Genomic DNA, 23,231 nt, shown 5'->3' with positions numbered 1-23,231 from the left:
AGACCTGTTGTAAAAGGATCGAAATAACTCAAAAACTCATTCACTTTACTGTTCGAGTCACAGATCCGAGTCAGTTAAATGAACCGAACTTCCCATCTCTACACCTGACATGAAATCTGTGCTTGAGGGCGTGGAGCCCTGTTCCCTGCAGAACCGCACAGTCAACAGGGGAGCAGCAAATAGCAGCTGCCCTGCCTCATCTTCCTAATAGATCAGACTACTGCAGTACTGTTTTGTTAAATACTAACTCAAGAATAAATATCTAGACATTTGCTCCTTTTATAAGACATTTAAAATGTTTTATTGTTGTGTGTGCTGTATTATTTATTAATTATTCACTGCTCTAAAGAGCATGGATTTAGAGGCAGCAGGGCAACACCAAGCTTCAGATTACACACTTGATAATACAAGTAAGGTGTTGTTGGTGAGACAGAGGTCCCCACAGGGAAAGATTATGCCATGGGCTCTCTAGACGCTTCTCACCTTTAAGGGAAATCACAAAAGGGCAATAACAAAAGAAGGGCAATAACAAAAGAAGAGTATTTAACGAATAAACAATTTCTATTGTTACATACAGTAACAATTTCAGACTGTTTGTGTGTGTGTGTGTGTGTGTGTGTGTGTATTGCCTACAACTGATGTAGCCAGAGCTTTTCACACAATTAAAAAGAGAAAAACAATAAACAGCTGGAAGTCTCAGGGTTGGGCCTAACAAGTAATATACATGAAATATGACACTATTGTTCTGCTGAGTTAGGAGCATCCAAAAAAAATTCCATCAGGGTAGTTCTGGTAGTACTGGTTTTGCATCTAGATAATGTGAGAAAACGCTGGTAAGCACAGTGCAGTGTAAACCACTGCCACTTTTGCCAATGCCTCCTCGTGACTTATTTAATCACGTGTATACTTAGACAAGCGCTGACTTCTGAACTGGGTCTGAAAACCATCCTGTGTGCTACAATTTTAAAAATGAGGTAGACCTAAACAAAGATTTTTTTACATTTCATCAGCTGATATAATTTGCTTAAGATGTGAATACACAGTGGGTGTAAATGTGGTGGTGATGGAGTAGACACTTTCTAATTCAAATATAAGGTTTGCTTTGACATATCTGTTTAATAAAGTTCTACTTAAATCAACAAGATCACACACATAGTGTAGAAATCAAGTCATGGGACAATGCATGCATCAGGCACATGTTGAATACCTGCGTTTTCAGGAATGGAAAAAATGGTGTGTTAACAGCTTGATGGCTGAGCAGTGCACGTAAGACACAGTGGCTTTTTTCACTTGACCCCAATGATATAAAATATAAAGTCTATCACTTCAAAAGAAAAGGAGGAATAAATTAAGTAGTAAAAAAAAATTACAATACTGTAATGCACTCCGCTGTAACAAAGATCAATACTAGCAGTGCATAAAAACATAACACATTTTGTGCTGAGAATTATTAGGTTCTCTCTCTTTTAGCTATGAAACACTAAATGGAAACCTAAGTTATATACAAGACAAAGCCAAACAGTTCCTTTAATCTAATATGCATTGAGACAGCGTGTACTGTGTTCATGACCCCTGAACGCTACTTCATACCCCAAAACACAGCCTGCTGCAGTCACACTTTTCTCACCAGCTATGCAGGTAGAAGTAATAAATATTAGAAATCATGTCAATTATCAGACTGTCTTGAAGGTTTGGCATTCAACACATAACTTACAAAATACTTGTGAATTTAATTGTTGAATATCACAGTAATGCATGTTTGGTAGCTAAGTCTAAGTCTTTTAAGCTTAAGTTTCAGTCATAGTCATCACTACAGACCAGATTGCACAACTCAGAAACAATAAAAAACACACTATTAACAAATGTGTTCCAAGTCCATACAAATAAATGTCACTTTTAACACTGTTTTTGGCACTTATGTGTGTCAGGAAAGTCAGAGAGTCTCATCAATAAACTATTTTCCAGTGTGTGGGCTGTTCGCATTCCTTCTCAGTGTCCCCACAGAATCGATTGTATGTAGTTTTGGGGTCAAAACCCAGGATCTCCCGCTCCTCGTGGATACGGAAAGAGAAGGTGGACACTGATGTTCCTATGAAGAATCTGTAAATCCACAAATAAATAACAAGACTTAAGAAAAGATTTTTGAAAATGTGTGATGTAACAGAGAAGCATGCACCATGGAAAGCTACGTGAGCATGTGTGATGGAGGATTGCATGTTCAGCCACCATTCTAGTCTTTCAAGTTGAAATAAATGTCATTGAGTGATGCAAGACTGAAGACAATTAAAAAACATTTTTTTAATCAGCCCACACAAAATACTCCAAAATGAAAAAGCACGTACAAATACCTACAGCCATGCCAGCAGCTCTGTGGGACTGAACCTGGTACTTTAAGCCTGATGCTGCTGCCAGCATGTTAATGTGCTGATGTTTACCAGGAATAATGTGTACTGCGTTCACCATTTTAGGGTAGCATGTTAATCTAGGAGGCTAATGTCATTTTTGCAGGTATATGATGATGAGTTTTAAATAATACAAGTGAGTTTAAATAAATAAATACACACAGCTAAATAGCTGTAATTATAGTCATAAAAAATAGCCCACCAACTTGTCCGATAAGCAGATTAATTAACTGCTAGGCTTCTCTTCATTTATTAAATACATGAAACCAAACCATACAAATTTACCTCGCGTGAGCACATATCCACTGGTCAATTATGGCCACTCCCCCATCTTTAAGGAGCTCCAGGTCTTCTATGGATGGTTCAAATCGCACCATGTCCGGCAACAACTTTTTTAGCTCCTTCAATTCTACAAGATCACATAGATTATAGTGGTTTATGAAAACATTTACAATATACAAGTACAATAACCCTTTTTTAAATTTTATTACTAGTATTATTATAATTATTATTCTGCTGTTATTACTACTGCTACTCCTACAAGATATTGAATTACAAAATACAAAATACTAGATATCTTCAGTTAGAAAACAGACATATGATCCACAAGTCAAAATCTAATTTTAGCACTCGTGTCATTAATATGAATAACAATTCTTTATGTCCAGGTACATTTGAATGTACAACAAACTGCAAATATTCTCTACATGTGTTGGCATGTCATTACCTTCTTCGTCTGCATCTGTTGCAATGAAGACTTTGTCTAGTTTGTGCTTCCTCATTAAGCTGCGCATTTTTTTAACTGCGCCCTTTAGGCTGGGTACATCCTCTCTGTGACCCCAGATAAAGTCTTTCCTGCGCAGGTGGACCCCCAGATATGGCCCACCTTTAGCTGAACCTAGCTTGGCCTCAAAAAGAAAAAAAAAGGAGTAGCATGAATGGTTGTTTTCTGAACTAGTTGATTCTTATGCAAACTCTGAATGTGAGGGCTTTGGGAAGTTCTGCTAAGATGCTCTAAACCAGAGCACAAAGGGAGTGTAAGAACTGACATGATACACTGAAGTGATCATTGTAAAAATGCTTATCCTCAAATAATGAGGTAAAAGTTCTTAAAGAAAGTAATACAGTACTCATACAGTAAACAAATGTTAACTGTAAGGCAAGATGGACATGGTCACATAATGAATAATCAACATACAACCAGCATTAGTACAACCACATAATTGTAGCACAGCTGGAAAACAGTGTCTTACTTTCATGCGAGTCCAATCCTCACTATACACTGTGTGGTCTCTATCATCTGTAGAGTTGAGATATTTTGCTCTGAAGTCATCTCCTATGAGTCGAAGGTGCTTAGCAAAAACCATGCTGCGGCGGGTCTGGAAATACAAACAATTGCGGAGAATTCCACATCAGTTTTCAGAGAAGAAGAGTTGCTTTTATCGTCTGGCTTTTAAATTTTTCAGTGAACACAACACAATACAACAACATAACAAGTGAAAATGAACTGGATAAGAATGATGGTACCTTAACTTCAAATGTTAAGGTACACACAACTTTCAGAATATATGTATATGCTTTCTCTGGTCCATGTTCATTGTGGTGCACACAAGGATGTCAAACAGTGGAATAATAAATTTAAATATCACTATAATCTCATTATTTATAATCTTTTCTAGGGGTACCAACAAATCATTCCTAGGTATTTTCACTTGTTATACAGCTCAGATCAGAAAGCCTAATAAATTATTGATACTGCAAAAAAATGTGACCTAAGACTTGACACTACCATTTCTAAAACAGGTATGATATTAGCCATTGACAGACTTACATCCCAGTAATCCTTTCCAGCATAGTGATCATGGAGAAGTGTCTCTGCTCGGTCAAGCATTACAGATCTGTAAAATACTGTATACGTTTATTCCTGTAAATGTCATGGCTTGATAACAGTGATATTTGGCAGGTTTGTGTGTGAAAAGTAAGTGTGCTAAATGTCAACATGCTTCTCAGTAAACTCACGTCACTGTGATGTTATTCTGAAGAACCGGGGCCATGATGGAGGCATGGCCTTGGGCTGATATACATGTCACATTTCGAGCTCTGGTTTGCTCATAGCCCCAAAACCAGCCCCTTGGAAACACAAACAAGACAAATGAGACAGCTGATGATGAATGGAGAGGAAGGAGATATGCAAGCCAGAAGGTAAGAGGTAGCTATAATAATAGTGAATCTGTGAATGTGATCCATCATTGTTTAAAAAAGGTCTGCTGATTTATATTACTCTAATTACAGTTCATTTTCTTTGGCACCAAACTTCTTGTCTAATGGGATTTCTACAACAGAAATGAAGAAAGAAAAAAAAACATTCAGAGCCACAAGGTTCAGATAGCACAGGTCTATTCTTTACCACCTTACTTGGCATGAGAGCTAAGGTGGCAAAGACTTTCAAAACAGACTACTAAAGATCAGGTCTCTGGTTTCACAATTTATATATTTATACAGCTCAACCACACTGATCTCCACACTTTTAATTTCACTTTGTTTCACTCTGTGAATGATGCTAAAATGCTGCTGTGGCTTTTATGCATTGAATGTATTTACCTGTAGTATCCTTGTTTATCTTTGGAGTACATCAACTTCTCAATGCACGGCCGCTCATCAACCTTTTCCTCCCATTTACCATCAGTCCATCCCTCAGCATAGTTTTGTAGTACTAAAACCTGGTCTATAAATGGACCACCATTCTCTAGACCCAAGAAGAGGAATAAAACACACACTGGTTGTTCAGTCTATTAAAAAGCTGTTGTTTATATACAATATAAATAACATTTAGTACTTATCAGAGATAATCAAGCAAGATAATAAGCTTAAAAATGACTCAATTTATTTATGGAAAATACACAAATAATAAAGCTTTAGCAAGTTTAAATAAAATATTTTTTTCTTTGTTACCAAAATGAAAATCTTACCAGCAATGAATTCCTCATATTCAATAACAGGCACATTGGCCTGCAAGCTAGTGAGGCTGAAGAACTCTCCCCATGGAATGCGAATCTGGTGGATGTTAGGGCTCTGCCAGTGATACAGACGACCCCATGGAGGAAGCACAAGGACCCAGTCATCCCCGTTCTTCCTCAGAGTTTTTACCAGGGAAGCCATACGTATATACACATCTCTCCGCAGATTGAAACCCTCTGGGGGGTTCACGTCATACAAAAGGTACCTGATGTCACAAGAGAGGACATGAGTGCTCAGAGTGTGAAGATGTTCTAGATGGAAAAACCAACAGCAGGTCTTTGGTATATTATCACAAGAGTGAAGGCTAGCTGTCTTTACAATCCATTAAATCTGCTGTTTTCAGTAGTAAAGTAAATCTGATGCAATATAATGTGTCAATAGTACTGATTAGCAAAAGCAGAAAAAGAACAATAGAGCTGCAACATCACAGTATTTAATGATTTCGGAATTTATTTCAGTTACAGTGGCAGCTAACGTTAGATCAACACAGTAAAGAGAGAAACAAAATTATTAAATAATAAATTGCTATATGTACTCTCTATTACGCCGAATTCCCCCTCGATACAACAGTGTTTTGGAACTCATACTATAATATAAGTGCACAAAGCTTGTCTTGTTTTTACAAGTGGGAAGTGATTAAATTGGTAAATTTTAGAACGGAGTCAGGCAGCATCTTTCGGTCTCACCACGACTGCAGCAAACAGAATAAGTTAGATTCACAGCCTCAAAGGAGAAGAGTGCAACCTGAAGCTGCAGTTCTCGTGCAAATAGTGTAGCCACAGTTGAGCACAAATTAACAATAAACAGTAACTAGCTTTAACTAATAATACGTTAGCATAGCAAGCTAACAGCAACTTAACATGTTAGTAAACTCACCGTAAATCCCTCGCGGCCGCAGTTTGAACAGTGGCCGTGTGACTGGCACTAAACACACTGTCGGCATTTACTGTTTCCAATACTGCTAACGCGACGACAAAATACCAAACGAATACGACAAACGAACAGTTTGAAACAATGAAACTAACTGGTACATGCTTGACGCTGTGCGCCATGTTTCCTTTGAGCCACGCACTTCCGGAAGGGTAAAAGCGTCTGTCCAGTTGCTAAGCAACCAACAGTGAGGCGCAGCCGGGGCCTTTTTTTTTATTTTAATTTTATTTTTTTATTTTTTGTGTTTGTGCGTGAATCATTTTTTTTTTTTTACGCAGCATCATAACGGGAGGCTTAGTCAATGAAACACTGACAAATCCCACAACACCAAATGATTTTACCATTTTACCATGCCAGCCAATTTGATAGAGCTGAGAGATGAAATATTGATGAATGAATTCAAATGAAAGCCTAAAGTGAAAAGGTTAACTGCAGTTGAAAATGACCCTATCCTTTAAGATTCTGCAAATCACTCAGGGAAATCATTTCCCTAATTGCAGCGCTTAGGCCACCTGTCCATTTAGTGTAGCTGTTGCCTCTCATAGAGTAGGCTACTGTGGTATCTACTGTATCTTACTTCCCTAATTGTGTTTAATTTTTTTATTGCTACTATTATTGCTTTATTCTATATATTATATTATACACTGCATGTGTATAATAAAAAAAGTCACACACTCTAATATTCCGTTGGACCGCGTTTAGCTTTGATTATGGTACACATTCACTGTGGCATTGTTTCGATAAACTTCTGCAACATCAAAACATTTATTCCCATCATTTATTTCTTTTATCATCTTGTATTGATGATGACAATGAGGATGGGAGAGTTGGACCACTGCACCAAGTCTTCACCAGCACATCCCAAAGATTCTCAATGGGGTTAAGGTCTGAACTCTGTGGTGGCCAAGCCATGTTTGAAAATGATCATGTCCTGCTTCCTGAACCACTTACACTGTCACAATTTGAGCCCGATGAATCCTGGCATTGTCACATTGTTTACTACACTGCTGTGGCATCTGAATTTCATCCTTGCTGATTATTAGCCTAAAGTGTTTCCTTACTTTAAATGTGACAAGCAAGGCCATTTTTCTTTCTCTTGCTTATGGGAGGCACTGTTGTGTAGAAACCTTTTGCACTGTGCAGTTGTTAAGGGCTGACCCCGATGTCAAGACAGGTATTAATCATTAGCTATAATATATTGCCTAATATAGTATACAACTCCCACATCCACAAGCTTTCCCCACATCTATCAAAGAGATTTCAATATATGATTGAGTAGTTCTACTTAATCAGGGTTGGAACATGGGCTTAAGTGAAAACAGAATATTTAGATTTTACTAATGCTATCCAGAAAACAACAGAGAAATTCTTGTTATGGCCTTTGTATAAAACTTGGAATTTAAATAACAATCTAAATCAAATCAAAGAGAGTGTGTAATAGACAATTAATTGATCAAACCAAGCAATCCCAATTATGATCAAATATGTTTAACATTTAACATGTCTACCACAACCATGACAATCAGTTTCTTGTCATTTGAGGTAGCGGTTGAGCTGCAAAATTACAGACATGTCAACAGACTAGTGAGTCTGATCCAACGATAACTCTGTTTATAGTTTTAATAAAAACAAAAAAAAGGGACGGGGAGGAGGCTACTGGCTATAGATTTAAGAGAAAAATAGAAATGAGCTGATCATAGCACAAATTATATAAAAAATCTTTTATATATCATAGAAACTATTCTTTTTTTCTTATGTGCTTTGACTAAAAAATAGGAAAGAAACCCACCAAAGAGCAGGGAGAAGATTTATTGAGCACCAACACAGGTTTTAACTTTGGTTACTGCACAGTGCTTTATCATTTTGATAAAACAAATTAATAACCAAGTTAGACACGAAAGCTGTCAAAACTAAGATCTTTTTTGGCACAACAAACAAATTCAGACCTTTAGTTTGAAGAAAAAATTTAAAATAAAAAAAATGTAAATGAGGTGAATCAAATATTTCTTAAAACAATGTATTCACAAATAATAACTGATTAGTTAGGTTTCTGAAAATAACTAGCAATTGACAAGTCTTTCTAATACTCCTCTCCCTCCTCATCCTCTTCAAATGAGTCAATCCCCACCTCTTCATAATCCTTCTCCAGGGCAGCCATGTCTTCTCTGGCCTCAGAGAACTCTCCCTCTTCCATGCCCTCTCCAACATACCAGTGGACAAAGGCTCTCTTGGCATACATCAGGTCAAACTTGTGGTCCAGACGGGCCCACGCCTCAGCGATGGCTGTGGTGTTGCTCAGCATGCACACAGCTCTCTGCACTTTGGCCAGGTCTCCTCCAGGAACCACAGTTGGAGGCTGGTAGTTGATGCCCACTTTGAAACCTGTGGGACACCAGTCTACAAACTGGATGGTACGTTTGGTTTTGATGGCCGCGATGGCCACGTTGACGTCTTTGGGCACCACGTCACCACGGTACAGCAGACAGCAGGCCATGTATTTACCATGACGAGGATCACACTTCACCATCTGATTGGCTGGCTCAAAGCAGGCGTTGGTGATCTCAGCAACTGACAGCTGCTCGTGGTAGGCTTTCTCAGCAGAAATGACCGGGGCATAGGTGGCCAGAGGGAAGTGAATACGAGGGTAGGGCACCAGGTTGGTCTGAAACTCTGTCAGATCAACATTCAGGGCTCCATCAAAGCGAAGCGAGGCTGTGATAGAGGACACAATCTGGCTAATGAGCCTGTTCAGGTTGGTGTAGGATGGACGTTCAATATCAAGGTTCCTGCGGCAGATGTCATAGATGGCTTCGTTGTCCACCATGAAGGCACAGTCAGAGTGCTCCAGGGTGGTGTGGGTGGTGAGGATGGAGTTGTAAGGCTCCACCACTGCTGTAGAAACCTGAGGTGCAGGGTAGATGGCAAACTCCAGCTTAGACTTTTTACCAAAGTCAACAGAGAGTCTCTCCATCAACAGTGAGGTAAAACCAGAACCAGTGCCTCCACCGAAGGAGTGGAAGACCAGGAACCCTTGAAGACCGGTGCACTGGTCAGCCTACACATAGAACAATTTCATGCATAAGCATTGATTATATGGATTGTTAAGGAGCAAAACCAATATGAATTAAATGATCCGGGCAATCCTTAGAGTGCTTTACCAGTTTGCGGATCCGGTCCAGGACAGAGTCTATTATTTCCTTGCCAATGGTGTAGTGTCCACGAGCGTAATTGTTGGCCGCATCTTCCTTTCCTGAGATCAGCTGCTCAGGATGAAAGAGCTGGCGGTATGTTCCTGTGCGCACCTCATCTAAAATTAAAGGACAGCAGTTGAGAAAACAAATTAATTTTTTAGAACAAGTGTTACCAGTGGTGAAAGCATTCGAATATCTAATAAGAATCATTTGAAATGCTCCCTTACACCCTCACACACCTCTTTGTTTAAGTTCTCTTCAGCGTCAAAGAGACATTTGAATTTCTCTAAATTTCCTCATCTGTATTTTATACCTAAATGCAGCAAACTTCACTTAAAAAGCTTACTGACCAATGACAGTGGGCTCCAGGTCAACAAAGATTGCTCTGGGAACATACTTCCCGGCCCCAGTCTCACTGAAGAAGGTGGTGAAGGAGTCGTCATGGCCTCCTACGGGCTTGTGACTGGGCATCTGGCCATCCGGCTGGATGCCATGCTCCAGACAGTAGAGCTCCCAACAGGTGTTCCCCATCTGGACACCAGCCTGGCCTACGTGGACAGAGATGCATTCACGCTAGAACAGAAGAGGAGATTGAATAAGTGGCAGAGAAAGTGAGATATGTGCAGTGGAAGCAAAGAGAAAGTAGCAAGCCAAGGAAAGGTCTGCATACTTTGAGCAATTATTTGTTCTTTTCATGCGAGATAAGGAAAGTTTAAACAAACGATGTTAACTTTTGCAGAAATCCAAAGGCCTAATTTAAAATCTGCCACAGACAGCACAGGGGAAAGAAGGTTAAACTCTGCCACGAGGTGGAAGCAAAGACACACAAGCAAAACAGATCTGCTGCAGCTGTCACTGCATCTCATGTGACTGCATGAGCAAACCTCACAAAAGTGAAAGTGTAGGTCAAGTTCTGAGAACAACTGAGCATTTAACATTTGAGCTGTGAAGATCACCTTCATTATTTAAACACTACGCAACTTGCTTAGGTGTCTGTAATACTGTTCCCAGCTCATTTTCCTTGTACTTTATGTTGCTGTACACACAGACTGTTATTTGACAGCACTGGGCCGTTGTGGGCAATCCTGCTAATTAACATTTAACGATGTCAGCTTTTAAAATTCAAAATGTTCTATTTACATTGACATGAACCAGGAAAAAAAACAAACCAGGAACATTTGTTGTGGCACAAATATCACTTTTTTTATAGGGATCAAGCTAGAATATCTTGTCTGGGCCTTAGTTTAAACAGGTAAGCAGACTAAACACCTCCACGATATCATTTTGTCCCACAGTAGACCAGTGGCAGCCTTTCATAAGACCTATATTTCCAGGCTGTTTCATGTCACACTGCTATTTTTAAATCGCCTGCACCCTAACTTTCCCCTTCCTGTAGACGCCGTTTGGAGGGGTGGGGGCAGCAGATAGAAACGGTTTAGCCAGGGGTCTGTTAAATTTCACTAATTCCATACTGAGTTCCACAGAGCTCTGTGCAGCAGCTATTTTAGTTTCCTCGTGCTAACTTGACACCTAACAGTAAACACCGGCAGTCGTCAATAGAGGGGTCACTGCCAGCTCGTCTTCTATTTACTGGAAGTCCTCTTCACCGTGCTAAATGCAGGCTACATCATTTTCTTTCACTTGAATGCTGATATTTTTATTACCACAACGATGAGTCTGCAGCAGTAAATTCACAGTGAAACTAAAAGACAAAGTATCCTAAACTGCCACACCGTGCACGACAGGAGCAGTGACATGGCGTGGATGTGACATTCCAGTTTTGTTAGTGGCTACACCTGGTCAGCAGATGTCTTATCATGAGCGACAGAAAAACAAATCATAATCGTCATAATGTCTCCTAAACGAAGCGAGTGGAGAAAGTGATTTAAACTAGTCTTGCCTAGGCTGTTTAGTTTCTCATTTTATGTACATTTTAGAGCCCTGTTCAAAGAAGTGGTGTTTGAATACGTACTTTTGTTTTGTTCGATTAATTGTCCAAAGATGTGCTGACAAAAAATTGGGACTGAATAAAAATAGAACTTACACGTTTGTGTCTAACATGTTAAATTGCATCGGTTTTTCTTTATTGTTTTATACATGGTATTAAGTAGATGACTCTTTTCTTTTGTTGCCACCCTCAGACCAAATCTCCCCTAGAAAGTGGGCACTGTATGTATAAATTTTGGGCGGGCGTTCTGACCCCCCAAGTTTGGCACACTGATCCACATGTTATTATTTATTGATGACTAATCAGTTTAAAGCACTTTAAGAATACAGGAACTAGGATGCATGGATAGGTCGGGACTATTTGATCAAGGCGGGTATACTGTGGTAGTGCAGGCTGCTAGGTACACAATGATACAGTTCAGTTTTTATAAGCAGCACTGACAATGCTAACAAACTCTGTTGATATTACACTGTGCTGACAGAAGACAAGGTGTGGGTGTGAATATCTTTTTTTCAGCGTGTGGACAAATTTTGTTCAGAGACTGGTCTTGTGAGGACATTTTAATCAGTCCCCCACAAGCCCTCAGGGTTAAGACTAGGTTTTAGGGTGACGTTTAAGGTTAGGCATTTAGTTGTGATGGTAAGGGTAGGAAATTCAATATGTCAATGACTGTGTGTGTGTGTGTGTGTGTGTGTGTGCGTGTGCGTGTGTGTTACCAGCCATAACAATTACTAGGAACAACAATCATCTTTACTTTACTATACTGTATGGAAACATTTTTTAATCGCTGTTACAGTTGAACAGTCTCCATTTAGCCTCATTTCTCTCTCCGCAAAGTGAGCAGGCTGTTTGGAAATGATTTCTCAATCTAAAAATCAATGCTAGATAATGAAGAAGAGCTCCTCTATATCATTTTAAAACGATGGTGTGTGTGTATAATCTAAGGCAAATCTATTATTAATATTTTCTCTCCTCATGTGCTGGAAATGCAGACTGATCATCAGCACCTGCTCATCCAGCAGCCAGCTCAGCTTTACTGCCAGTCACAGGGAGTGAGAGCTATTTCTGACGCAGGGAGGCTTCAGAGTTGTTGCAATGCACATTTCCACACTAATTTATATATTGATTATTTACTGAAGCACAATATTACTGCATACAGGCAAAACATTTAGTAAGTAAAAAAACAAAAACAACAACAAAAACTTGAAAAACACTGGAGTGGAGGTTTGTTTTTTTGTTTTTTTGCAGTCAGAAGCAAAATCCCACTTACCATTGTGGTCTTTTAAGCAGAAAGTGCGTGGAAAGATAATCGACTTGCAGTTGGCTCCAGGTTTTTTTTTTTTTTTACCTCACAGCGGCCGTCAATGTGGTCCGAGTGAGCAACTAATGCCAGGTGGGCGAGGAGCGCACACGCAATCTGCTGCTGCAAGCCACTCCCACCGGTCCGCATGGCGAGAGCGCGCACTGCGAGCGCGCATGTCACTTTTTGTGTTTCCAAAATCCTGTCACTGTGTTATGATTGTAATTACAGAGGGGGAGAAGAGCACGGTCTTCATCTCATATATGGAGGTATAACTGGTGCGCGTCTTTTTTGGGAAACGAGTGCCAGTGCTTGCAGGATAATAAATGTCTCTGCAACTGAGCTTTGTTTACACAGCATCCAAACAAACCCTGCTGTTGATTAAAAGCACATTAAGAGCACAAGGCATGGAGAAACAGCAAACTAGTTTGCAAAGTAACGTTATCGCCAGTTGGTGTTAATCTTGTCACGGGCACTCCTTGGCTCTCCGACTTTGGCTGTTCAGCCTGCACTCTGTCTTCTGACACCTGTTTATCATCATAGCCATCATGATGCCAACACCAGGATGCCTCCTCATTACTTGTATTTCACTTTCGAAGCCCTGGAAAATCAAATCAGCCTTGTTTACTTGCACAACAATTTGCACAACAAACCCATGTCGATATGGAAGAGACAAATCAATCCATAGTTATTTCACACACAGCTTAAATACGTGTTGTCACTCTAACGTTGTGAAAGCTACTTTAGAGGTCTAGAGGTTTCTTTTTTTCTGTGAAATCAGTTTCCTTGTGGATGCAGCCTGTATATGTTAACATGATATACTGTCACTGTGAGAAAGTGAAAGCTAGAGGTCGTAGTTGCTTTAGTATCATTTACTGAGTGAGTAAAGTAGCAGTGTGGAGCAGTTTTTTTTTTTTTTGCACCATCAGTGCTTTTTTGTATTAATATCTTCAACTAAACTGCTCTTTCTTTCTTTCCGTCTTTGCCAGCACAATGATTATCATGATCCATTACACAGAGAAGACTTATATTTGGGACATTGAGGACCTATACTATCAAACAATAGAAGTGGGTCATAGCTTTATGAATCAGGCAACACCTACAGTGTGGAGACAACAGCAGTAGATGTGCAATTGATATCCAACGATACTAACAGCTCTTGGGACACAAACCACACTCAAATACTTATATAACATATATAAGTGTTTACATTTTTTAGATTGGGTGTTGAACAGTAAAACACAGTAACGAGTGATTTCTTACTTTATCTAATAATAATATCCCCATCTTGTCTCTAAGAAACAAATCACCTGTTAAGCACTGACATGCAACTGCAGTATTTTAACTGGACATATTGTACACTGCTGACATATCTTTGCTTTGGAGGTGTTGAAATGATGTGATACCAACTTTAATTACCCTATTTGTTACAGTGGAGTCTCACAGCCGCAGGAAAGGAACTGAACAGTGAACAGTGAAAGACAAATAATGGAAGAGTTGACACTGATATCAGTCTGAACTTCCTGGCTGCCACAAAGTGTTTCAAGCTGTACAGGCTTAAAGTCACCCAGGTTAGTTTATCTTAGTGTTATGTTTCTGTAATCTGCACATATGATTGTCATTCACTATGTATTTTGAATAAAGGCAACATCTTCGTGTGCTAATACTGTATATATTTCTGCGTGAAGAAATCATTTTTTAAAATGTTTTTTACACCTAAACCTAAACACCTACACGGTTTGAACTCTAACATTATACTGTAGTACATCTTAAAAGTTGTTTGACTTGTTTTAAATGTCACAGAGCTGGGCATGTATCCACAGTTTAGATTATTCCTGCCAGCTGAAAAAAGGGCAGCTACTTCGCTGCTACCCTGACGCCATGTTGAGCAGAGCTGTGAACGTATGAACTACACAGATTTACAAATAGGATTGTAATGATAAGAGCAAGTGGACAGATACTACCATGCTTTTGTGCTGTGTTTGCATTATTTAAGGAGTGTTTCTGTGGTTTCCTGCACTTGTACGGTGACACCATTCTAGGAGGCATTTGCGGTTAACTCCATTCATTCAGCTGATGCATCATGAGACGATTCACATGTATTTAGTTTCTCCGCTCTCCCAAGGGTTTGAGGAATAACCAGGAAAGAGCACATCTTACTATAGAGTGGGTATGTGGGAAATCGGTATGAGTAGCGCACAATGGATTTCCTTTTATATGTATCTAGAAAATTGTACTTTTGTTTATAACAGTTGCCATTATTATGCTCTTCTTCTTCTTCTTCTTCTTCTTCTTCTTCTTCTGTTTTCTTCTTCTAAAGACTAATTGTTGCACAGCAGGGTACATAGGTCTTTTACAATCACACTCTTAAGCTTTCTTTCTCAGACTCTACTGCTGATCATAAATGTTGTTAATACAAAACGGTAAGAGTTGTTGTCTGTAATTAAAGGCAGGTATTTTAAACTGCCAACTGAAACAACTGTAGGTCACCTTCCCCTCATCTGGGGTTCTGCTTCTGCTTTCTGAAATTTGAGGTGCAAATGCACATCAGTACAAAACACTGAATGAACAATGAACAGGGTGGTGACCTCCTTTTGCATTGTGTCTATGCCTGTCAAGCAAGTGATCTTATCCTGGTCTCATCAATAAGGTCTCTGATTACAGCTCAGATCAAATCATTGTTCACCCACGGCTGCAGGTATATAAGAGCCGAGTAACACAGGTTTGCTTAGTACTGCATCTTCTTACCGATACCTGGACATTGGAGAAGAGCGATTAAATATGGTAAGATGTGCACGCTACTGTATTCTATAACATTTTGACAGTAGATATTGTGTGTGTGTTGTTTTTATCTTAATCACTTCATAACAGACATATTAAGTAAAATAGAATATGTTAACAGAACTGAGGTAGTTCAATAAAATCGCAGTTGGCAGAATGCGAATGTGAACAGTAACCAGATGCTTCTGGTAACTGAACAGTGTTGCTCACTCTTTGCAGCGTGAATGTATCTCTATTCATGTGGGCCAAGCTGGTGCTCAGATTGGAAATGCATGTTGGGAGCTGTACTGCCTGGAACATGGGATCCAGCCAGATGGACAGATGCCCAGTGACAAAACTATCGGAGGAGGAGATGACTCTTTCAACACCTTCTTCAGTGAGACAGGGGCAGGGAAACATGTTCCCAGAGCCATCTTTCTTGACCTGGAACCTACTGTCATCGGTCAGTGCCGAATACATACTTTATATTTGTGTTTTTTTTTACAATAATTACAGTTGAGTTTCAGCAGGAAATGAAAAATGAGAGTGGTATTATTGTCATTTTTATTATATGACAGATTAACAACAGATAATGCTATTACCACATCAGAACAGTAACGCTTTGCATAAACATGTAAGTAAATAAACTTTAGAATTAGTATTTAAGTGAATTATTTCACTCTTTGTTTTTTGTTTTGTCCAGATGAGGTGCGTACGGGAACTTACCGGCAGCTGTTCCACCCTGAGCAGCTGATTACAGGAAAGGAGGATGCTGCCAACAACTACGCCCGTGGACACTACACCATCGGCAAGGAGATCATTGATCTGGTTTTGGACAGAACCCGTAAACTGGTGAGAGTACCTGAGAGCACTTAGTGCATGTTTATAGAAGAATACACTCTTTTCTGCTCAAACTAATTATTAATTGAGTTAAGCATTCATAAACCATTACATTTACAGGCTGATCAGTGCACGGGTCTGCAGGGATTCCTAATCTTCCACTCCTTCGGTGGAGGCACCGGTTCTGGTTTCACCTCCCTGCTGATGGAGAGACTCTCTGTTGATTATGGTAAAAAGTCTAAGCTGGAGTTTGCCATCTACCCTGCACCTCAGGTTTCTACAGCAGTGGTGGAGCCTTACAACTCCATCCTCACCACCCACACCACCCTGGAGCATTCTGACTGTGCCTTCATGGTGGACAACGAAGCCATCTACGACATCTGCCGCAGGAACCTCGATATAGAGAGGCCGACCTACACCAACCTGAACAGGCTCATTGGCCAGATTGTGTCATCTATCACAGCCTCACTTCGCTTTGATGGAGCCCTGAATGTTGATCTGACAGAGTTTCAGACCAACCTGGTGCCCTACCCTCGTATTCACTTCCCTCTGGCCACCTATGCCCCGGTCATCTCTGCTGAGAAAGCCTACCACGAGCAGCTGTCTGTTGCTGACATCACCAACACCTGCTTTGAGCCAGCCAATCAGATGGTGAAGTGTGATCCTCGTCATGGTAAATACATGGCCTGCTGTCTGCTGTACCGTGGTGACGTGGTGCCCAAAGATGTCAACTCTGCCATCGCAGCCATCAAAACCAAACGTACCATCCAGTTTGTAGACTGGTGTCCCACAGGTTTCAAAGTGGGCATCAACTACCAGCCTCCAACTGTGGTTCCTGGAGGAGACCTGGCCAAAGTGCAAAGAGCTGTGTGCATGCTGAGCAACACCACAGCCATCGCTGAGGCGTGGGCCCGTCTGGACCACAAGTTTGACCTGATGTATGCCAAGAGAGCCTTTGTCCACTGGTATGTTGGAGAGGGCATGGAAGAGGGAGAGTTCTCTGAGGCCAGAGAAGACATGGCTGCCCTGGAGAAGGATTATGAAGAGGTGGGCACTGACAACATGGGAGAAGATGATGGAGAAGAATACTGACTTTACTGAGACCTGCGTATAAGACATAGATACATTTTTATCTCTAGTTATAAAATGGAACATTTAGGAGTCTGTAGTAAAGTCAAATGTATTAAAATATGAGTAAATCAACTAAACAGTTTGGTTCAGAGAATAACATTATGCAAATTATTTTCCAATTCAAATGAGGGTGACACACATTAACAATGCATAATCTTTGCACAACATTTTACTATTAGCTCCACGTGTAAGAATCATCTGCTATGGTACCATATAATACCAGTGTTGCACTCAAAGCAACACTGCAGTATCACACTGAGGAACTCCAACCAAACTCTCTCTCTTTTGTGCACCTCCCCCCACCGTCCTCTCCCATGTGGAATGTAAGTTATGAAAGGGCTCCTGTGTCAGTTTTTATATACCATTCAGCTGTGACTCTGCGAGAGCGAAAATAACTGACTGAGACACTGACGAGTGTTGTTTGTGCAGCTCATTCTCAGACAGTGGCCTGCAGCAACAATGGGATCCTAGTTGTGTGTGAATCACAGCCCTGTGATCCAAAGAGGGCTGGTAAAAAGCTGTACCAAAGAAAAACTCAAACCATGTTTTTGGCATTTACTAAAAGGTTTGTTTTAGAGTCGCCAACATTTCAATGATAAATTGGTTGCTTATGTGATGCCTCCCTGTGTACTATGAGTTAACTGATTGAACCTTGCATAGTGCCCTGTCATTTTGGATATCTAAACACATCAATTGTTGTTATTCCTACTACTGACTATTAGTTGTTTTTTGCATTTTTTGATCAACAGTGAAGAACTCCATAGATTTTTGTGTTTGATTATTCAGCTCATGAGTTAAAACAGTCTCAGGTTGGACTGTGTATCTGTGCAGATTGTGTCTGCACAGTCTTTGTTAAATGTCTGTATGCTGAGCAATGGTAAATTCCCATACATAACAACTCTTTTTAAGCTTTGCATGTGAATAAACTAACTCTGAATGCCTCTCTGCAACTGGTCAGTCTCACTCTCTCTCTTATGCAAACACGAGTATCTAATCTCCATATTAAAGACAAACCACATGAATGTATGGGAGGATAACATTACAAAAAGTATTAGGGACTTCCCTCTTTTTTTTTTTAAAACTGCTGTTCCCTCCCGCCAATGAGCTATGCAGCAGCTTGCTGTGGTTTCCTGCCTGCCCCCTCCACATCCTTGCCTATATAAACCCTGGATCTCCCTCCTCTCTGCACTTCTGCCTTGTGTCTGAATCCTCAACGTCAGTCGAAGGACAAGCAGACAAAATGGTGAGTAACTGCTTGGCTGGTGACGTAGCCTTGAAATTTCCACTCTCTTTTTCCTTAACCCTCCCTTTGTCTCTGTTTTCTTAAATGGACTGCACAGCTAGGCCTCTTCACAAAAGATACAAAGGCAGCTTTACTGCATTAGGTGATGGTAATTCTTAAGTGAGTTTAGGGAAAGAAACTTTTTAAGCCATGTCCTGTGTGGATTCAGTCATATGACAGACACTCTATGAGTTAGACTGCTTTGTCATACTTGTTTGATATATCACATAAATCAGGAAAGATATGTGTTCAAGTGAAAAAAGTACATTGACTCTAATACATGTGTTTGTTGAGGAATTTGATCTCTTGGGTAAGAAGCAGTGATCAGGGTAATTGTGGCAGTGGGGGGATGGATAAAAAGAGCAGAAAAAAGAGGAGTGGTCTGGCCCAGGCAGTATGAGTTAGGTGGCAGCCATTTTGCAGCTGTTAGGTCTTTTTGGTTTGAGGGAGATGTGGAGAGAAAGAGAGAGAGAGGGAGAGAGAGAGAGAGAGAGAGAGAGAGGGAGACATCCCTGTCTGTTACACGGCTCTGTGCAGCTGGACAGGATGGGGGAGGAGAGAGACACAGAAGGGGAGGGAATGAGGAAAGGGAGGAGATACAGGATGGAGAAGTGGGCCAAGGTTTTCCCATCTTTGTGAGGAATGGCCTTCCTGTCTGCCACATACTGCATTACATTGTTTGTTCTATTTTTTGATATCCTATATAACTGTTAGGAAGAGTGGCTCCGAAAACTGCATATCATCTGCAGCTATGGTACATTTACTTCTGTCGTATGCTGAATTCTGCTGCAGTAACACATAGTGCAGACTCTGGACAACCTAGTCACTGTTTTAATTTAAACCCCAGCTTGCTCTTATTTAGCACCTTGAGCTGCAGAAAAAAGCTTCTTCTTTTTCTTATTGTCTTTCTTTGCCAACTAAGCCTTTTTTTCTCTTTGCTCTGTGAAGACATCATACAAAAGATTAGGATTAAACATGAAGTTGAAAGAAAGTACATGGTATCTACTCATCTGAACATCCTTGAGAGCTGAAATACGCTTGTGTACTTACTGTACTGTAAAAGATCCCAGTTGTGGATGCACTATTCAGTACAGATCACAACTGGAGAACGACAGTACTTCCTTAACAAATACAGTAAAATTTGCATTTGTATATCTGATTACAGTTTCTGTTAGTTTGTGGCATTTGTTGACCAAACTCTCCCCCCTATTCTTTCCAGCGTGAGTGTATTTCTATGCATGTTGGCCAAGCTGGAGCCCAGATGGGCAATGCATGCTGGGAGTTGTACTGCCTGGAACATGGGATCCAGCCAGACGGACAGATGCCCTCTGACAAGACTATTGGAGGAGGAGATGACTCCTTCAACACCTTCTTTAGTGAGACAGGGGCAGGAAAACATGTTCCTAGGGCCATTTTTGTTGACCTGGAACCCACTGTGATTGGTCAGTAGTCAGACAATTTTCCATTCCTTACACATTATTTTCCATTGTTGTTTCTATTTTTGTTGTTCTCACTGAGTAAATCAAATGTATCCTATAACTTAAGAACTTTCCTATGTTTAATTACAATATCTGAACCAATAAAAACATTTGGAGCATTCTTCATATAGGAACAGTTCTTAATCTTGCATTTATTTGGTACTTTTACAGATGAGGTGCGTACAGGAACTTACCGGCAGCTGTTCCACCCTGAGCAGCTGATTACAGGAAAGGAGGATGCTGCCAACAACTATGCCCGTGGACACTACACCATCGGCAAGGAGATCATTGATCTGGTTTTGGACAGAACCCGTAAACTGGTGAGTGCTTTTTGTCAATGTTTGACTGCCTATGATTAACAATTAACCTGTGAAGAGTTATTTCTTCATTAAAAAATAAAGAAAAATGATTACAGTTCAGACTTTTTATGTGATTTCATTTCTTTAAAAAAATATGGGCTGTAGAAATAAGATTTTGATTATTCAAAGCCAAATTTCTTTTTCAGGCTGATCAGTGCACGGGTCTGCAGGGATTCCTAATCTTCCACTCCTTCGGTGGAGGCACCGGCTCTGGTTTTACCTCCCTGCTGATGGAGAGACTCTCTGTTGATTATGGCAAGAAATCAAAACTTGAGTTTGCTGTTTACCCAGCACCCCAAGTTTCAACAGCAGTGGTGGAGCCTTACAACTCCATCCTCACCACCCACACCACCCTGGAGCACTCTGACTGTGCCTTCATGGTGGACAACGAAGCCATCTATGACATCTGCCGCAGGAACCTCGATATAGAGAGGCCGACCTACACCAACTTGAACAGGCTCATTGGCCAGATTGTGTCCTCTATCACAGCCTCGCTTCGCTTTGATGGAGCCCTGAATGTTGATCTGACAGAGTTTCAGACCAACCTGGTGCCCTACCCTCGTATTCACTTCCCTCTGGCCACCTATGCCCCGGTCATCTCTGCTGAGAAAGCCTACCACGAGCAGCTGTCAGTTGCTGACATCACTAACGCTTGCTTTGAGCCAGCCAATCAGATGGTGAAGTGTGATCCTCGTCATGGTAAATACATGGCCTGCTGTCTGCTGTACCGTGGTGACGTTGTGCCCAAAGATGTCAACTCTGCCATCGCGGCCATCAAGACCAAACGTACCATCCAGTTTGTAGACTGGTGTCCCACAGGTTTCAAAGTGGGCATCAACTACCAGCCTCCAACTGTGGTTCCTGGAGGAGACCTGGCCAAAGTGCAGAGAGCTGTGTGCATGCTGAGCAACACCACAGCCATCGCTGAGGCGTGGGCCCGTCTGGACCACAAGTTTGACCTGATGTATGCCAAGAGAGCCTTTGTCCACTGGTATGTTGGAGAGGGCATGGAAGAGGGAGAGTTCTCTGAGGCCAGAGAAGACATGGCTGCCCTGGAGAAGGATTATGAAGAGGTGGGCACTGACAGCATGGGAGAGGAGGATGAGGAGGGAGAGGAGTACTGAGGAGTTGAACATCATCACACATTCCGAAAGTTATCATCAACATAACATTCCCAACAATATTGTGATAACCTGTGGTGGTGATAGTATTAATAAAAAGTTGTCATGAACCCTTTAAGTCAGTTGGTGATCATTTCTGAACTCTATTTCAAAGTCTTCAAGTTTAACGTCTACTTTTAACTGTGACATATTAAGTAATATATATTTGGCTTTCAGAGAGGAAACATACTGTCAGGATTGTGGTAAGATTTCAAAGGATGTGCATCACAAAATACCTAGGCCAACCAAAGGCACTGGTAGTGCCAACTATTTATAATCAAAGCATTTTTTATTTATTTTGAGATTTTGCTTTCAATAGAGGAGATCAGCAGTGTATTAGCATTGTATTTGAGATTTTGTCTAATTACAGTTGCCATTCTTTTACAAAGGAAATTCCAGTTTATCTGCCTTCCTGCCTTAAATACCACGTTGATGATCAGATACTAAGTAAACAATGGGTTGAGAAGACCTTGTAAACGCAGTAGCTTCTTTCGGTCAGCAGGTGGGAGCAATGCAACCAGTTCTGGGAACTGATTATAAATCCTGTAATTCATCATGTGATCCTGACCAGTGCCTCATCTCATTAGTCACACATTCAAAATTAAATCACACTGGTCAGCCATGGTGAATGTAAGAAGTCTCACCATAAAGACTAAACGATCTAGTATGTTAGTATTTATGCAAGTTTGTTCTTCTTGCATACTGTAAGTAATCATACTGAACATATCAGAAATGAAAGTCTTATAATGTCAGAATCATTTATTTATATAAATTGCTAACAAGCATTGGTCCAAACTAAACAGTTGAAAACCCAATCAAAACAGAACTCAAATTTAAAACTTAACTTGAACTTAAATTTAGTTCAGTTTATCTATCTAACACTAATTCACAACAAAAATCATCTCAGTGCGCTTTACCCTCTAAGGTTTAGGACCTTACAAAATATAACTGTATATACAATTATGTAGAAAACCCTACAACCACACTTGAGCAGGACCCAGAGACAGTGGAGAGAAAAAAAACTCCCTTTAGAGGAAGAAGCCTTCAGCAGAACCAGGCTCAGGGGTGGGCGGACATCTGCCTCGACTGGTTAGGGTGAGTGGAAAGAGTCTCTTCACACAGTCTGCATTACAAACATGTTTTTTCAGCTAAACAGTTCATCTCACCTCCAAGCCAAAAGCCTCTCTCACCAACAAAACACATCATACATATCTGAAAAGAAGCTCATTCCTCCACAACAAGTCTAACAACAACAAACTAAAACTTAAAATTTTGTTTCAGTATTGACCGATGTTTGTTAGCAATTAAAAAAAAAACTGTAAACAACCTGTGTTGTGCTTCACATTTTATATAATTACTAAAGGTTTTGAGTATAAGTTGCACTCCTGGAAGAAGCATGTTATTTGAAAATATGCAACTAGACATATTGTTG

At 40.4% G+C, this 23,231-nt stretch overlaps 4 protein-coding genes across 4 annotated transcripts; 2 read left to right on the top strand and 2 right to left on the bottom strand.

The window, feature by feature from the left end:
• Positions 1-1,379: 1,379 nt before the first annotated feature.
• pofut2 (protein O-fucosyltransferase 2) lies at positions 1,380-6,478 on the bottom strand. Its single transcript, XM_026375667.1, has 9 exons — positions 6,297-6,478; positions 5,372-5,625; positions 5,004-5,148; positions 4,422-4,532; positions 4,234-4,300; positions 3,656-3,781; positions 3,130-3,310; positions 2,688-2,811; positions 1,380-2,100 (listed from the first exon to the last, which is right to left on the bottom strand). The coding sequence occupies exons 1-9, from the start codon at positions 6,470-6,472 to the stop codon at positions 1,947-1,949; spliced, it is 1,338 nt and encodes a 445-aa protein (XP_026231452.1). The 5' UTR covers positions 6,473-6,478; the 3' UTR covers positions 1,380-1,946.
• Positions 6,479-8,143: 1,665 nt separating this feature from the next.
• On the bottom strand, positions 8,144-12,865 carry LOC113173644 (tubulin alpha chain-like). The gene is made up of 4 exons (XM_026377123.1): positions 12,760-12,865; positions 9,892-10,114; positions 9,509-9,657; positions 8,144-9,405 (listed from the first exon to the last, which is right to left on the bottom strand). The coding sequence occupies exons 1-4, from the start codon at positions 12,760-12,762 to the stop codon at positions 8,431-8,433; spliced, it is 1,350 nt and encodes a 449-aa protein (XP_026232908.1). The 5' UTR covers positions 12,763-12,865; the 3' UTR covers positions 8,144-8,430.
• Positions 12,866-15,538: 2,673 nt separating this feature from the next.
• Positions 15,539-18,386, top strand: LOC113173645 (tubulin alpha-1A chain-like). The gene is made up of 4 exons (XM_026377124.1): positions 15,539-15,573; positions 15,790-16,012; positions 16,253-16,401; positions 16,510-18,386. The coding sequence occupies exons 1-4, from the start codon at positions 15,571-15,573 to the stop codon at positions 17,479-17,481; spliced, it is 1,347 nt and encodes a 448-aa protein (XP_026232909.1). The 5' UTR covers positions 15,539-15,570; the 3' UTR covers positions 17,482-18,386.
• A 242-nt stretch (positions 18,387-18,628) lies between these two features.
• Positions 18,629-21,878, top strand: LOC113173646 (tubulin alpha chain). Its single transcript, XM_026377125.1, has 4 exons — positions 18,629-18,763; positions 20,022-20,244; positions 20,452-20,600; positions 20,786-21,878. Exons 1-4 carry the CDS (start codon positions 18,761-18,763, stop codon positions 21,761-21,763), a joined length of 1,353 nt encoding a protein of 450 aa, XP_026232910.1. The 5' UTR covers positions 18,629-18,760; the 3' UTR covers positions 21,764-21,878.
• Positions 21,879-23,231: the final 1,353 nt, after the last annotated feature.

This window comes from Anabas testudineus, chromosome 21 (assembly GCF_900324465.2).
Source record: "Anabas testudineus chromosome 21, fAnaTes1.2, whole genome shotgun sequence".
Taxonomy (NCBI): Eukaryota; Metazoa; Chordata; class Actinopteri; order Anabantiformes; family Anabantidae; genus Anabas; species Anabas testudineus.
This window is presented reverse-complemented; position numbering and strand designations above follow the sequence as displayed.

What these genes read in the sequence shown, in the direction of transcription:
- pofut2 (XM_026375667.1), bottom strand. Translation starts at nt 6,472, where the DNA reads ATGGCGCACAGCGTCAAGCATGTACCAGTTAGTTTCATTGTTTCAAAC. An exon ending in GATAAACAAGGATACTACAG is followed by an intron (nt 4,533 to 5,003) that starts GTAAATACATTC and finishes TGTGTTTCCAAG; the next exon opens with GGGCTGGTTTTGGGGCTATG. An exon ending in CTGGAAAGGATTACTGGGAT is followed by an intron (nt 3,782 to 4,233) that starts GTAAGTCTGTCA and finishes TTGTATTTCCAG; the next exon opens with ACCCGCCGCAGCATGGTTTT.
- LOC113173644 (XM_026377123.1), bottom strand. An exon ending in CCTGGAGCCCACTGTCATTG is followed by an intron (nt 9,658 to 9,891) that starts GTCAGTAAGCTT and finishes CTTTAATTTTAG; the next exon opens with ATGAGGTGCGCACAGGAACA. An exon ending in TGGACCGGATCCGCAAACTG is followed by an intron (nt 9,406 to 9,508) that starts GTAAAGCACTCT and finishes TTCTATGTGTAG; the next exon opens with GCTGACCAGTGCACCGGTCT.
- LOC113173645 (XM_026377124.1), top strand. An exon ending in CCTGGAACCTACTGTCATCG is followed by an intron (nt 16,013 to 16,252) that starts GTCAGTGCCGAA and finishes TGTTTTGTCCAG; the next exon opens with ATGAGGTGCGTACGGGAACT. An exon ending in TGGACAGAACCCGTAAACTG is followed by an intron (nt 16,402 to 16,509) that starts GTGAGAGTACCT and finishes TTACATTTACAG; the next exon opens with GCTGATCAGTGCACGGGTCT.
- LOC113173646 (XM_026377125.1), top strand. An exon ending in CCTGGAACCCACTGTGATTG is followed by an intron (nt 20,245 to 20,451) that starts GTCAGTAGTCAG and finishes GTACTTTTACAG; the next exon opens with ATGAGGTGCGTACAGGAACT. An exon ending in TGGACAGAACCCGTAAACTG is followed by an intron (nt 20,601 to 20,785) that starts GTGAGTGCTTTT and finishes TTTCTTTTTCAG; the next exon opens with GCTGATCAGTGCACGGGTCT.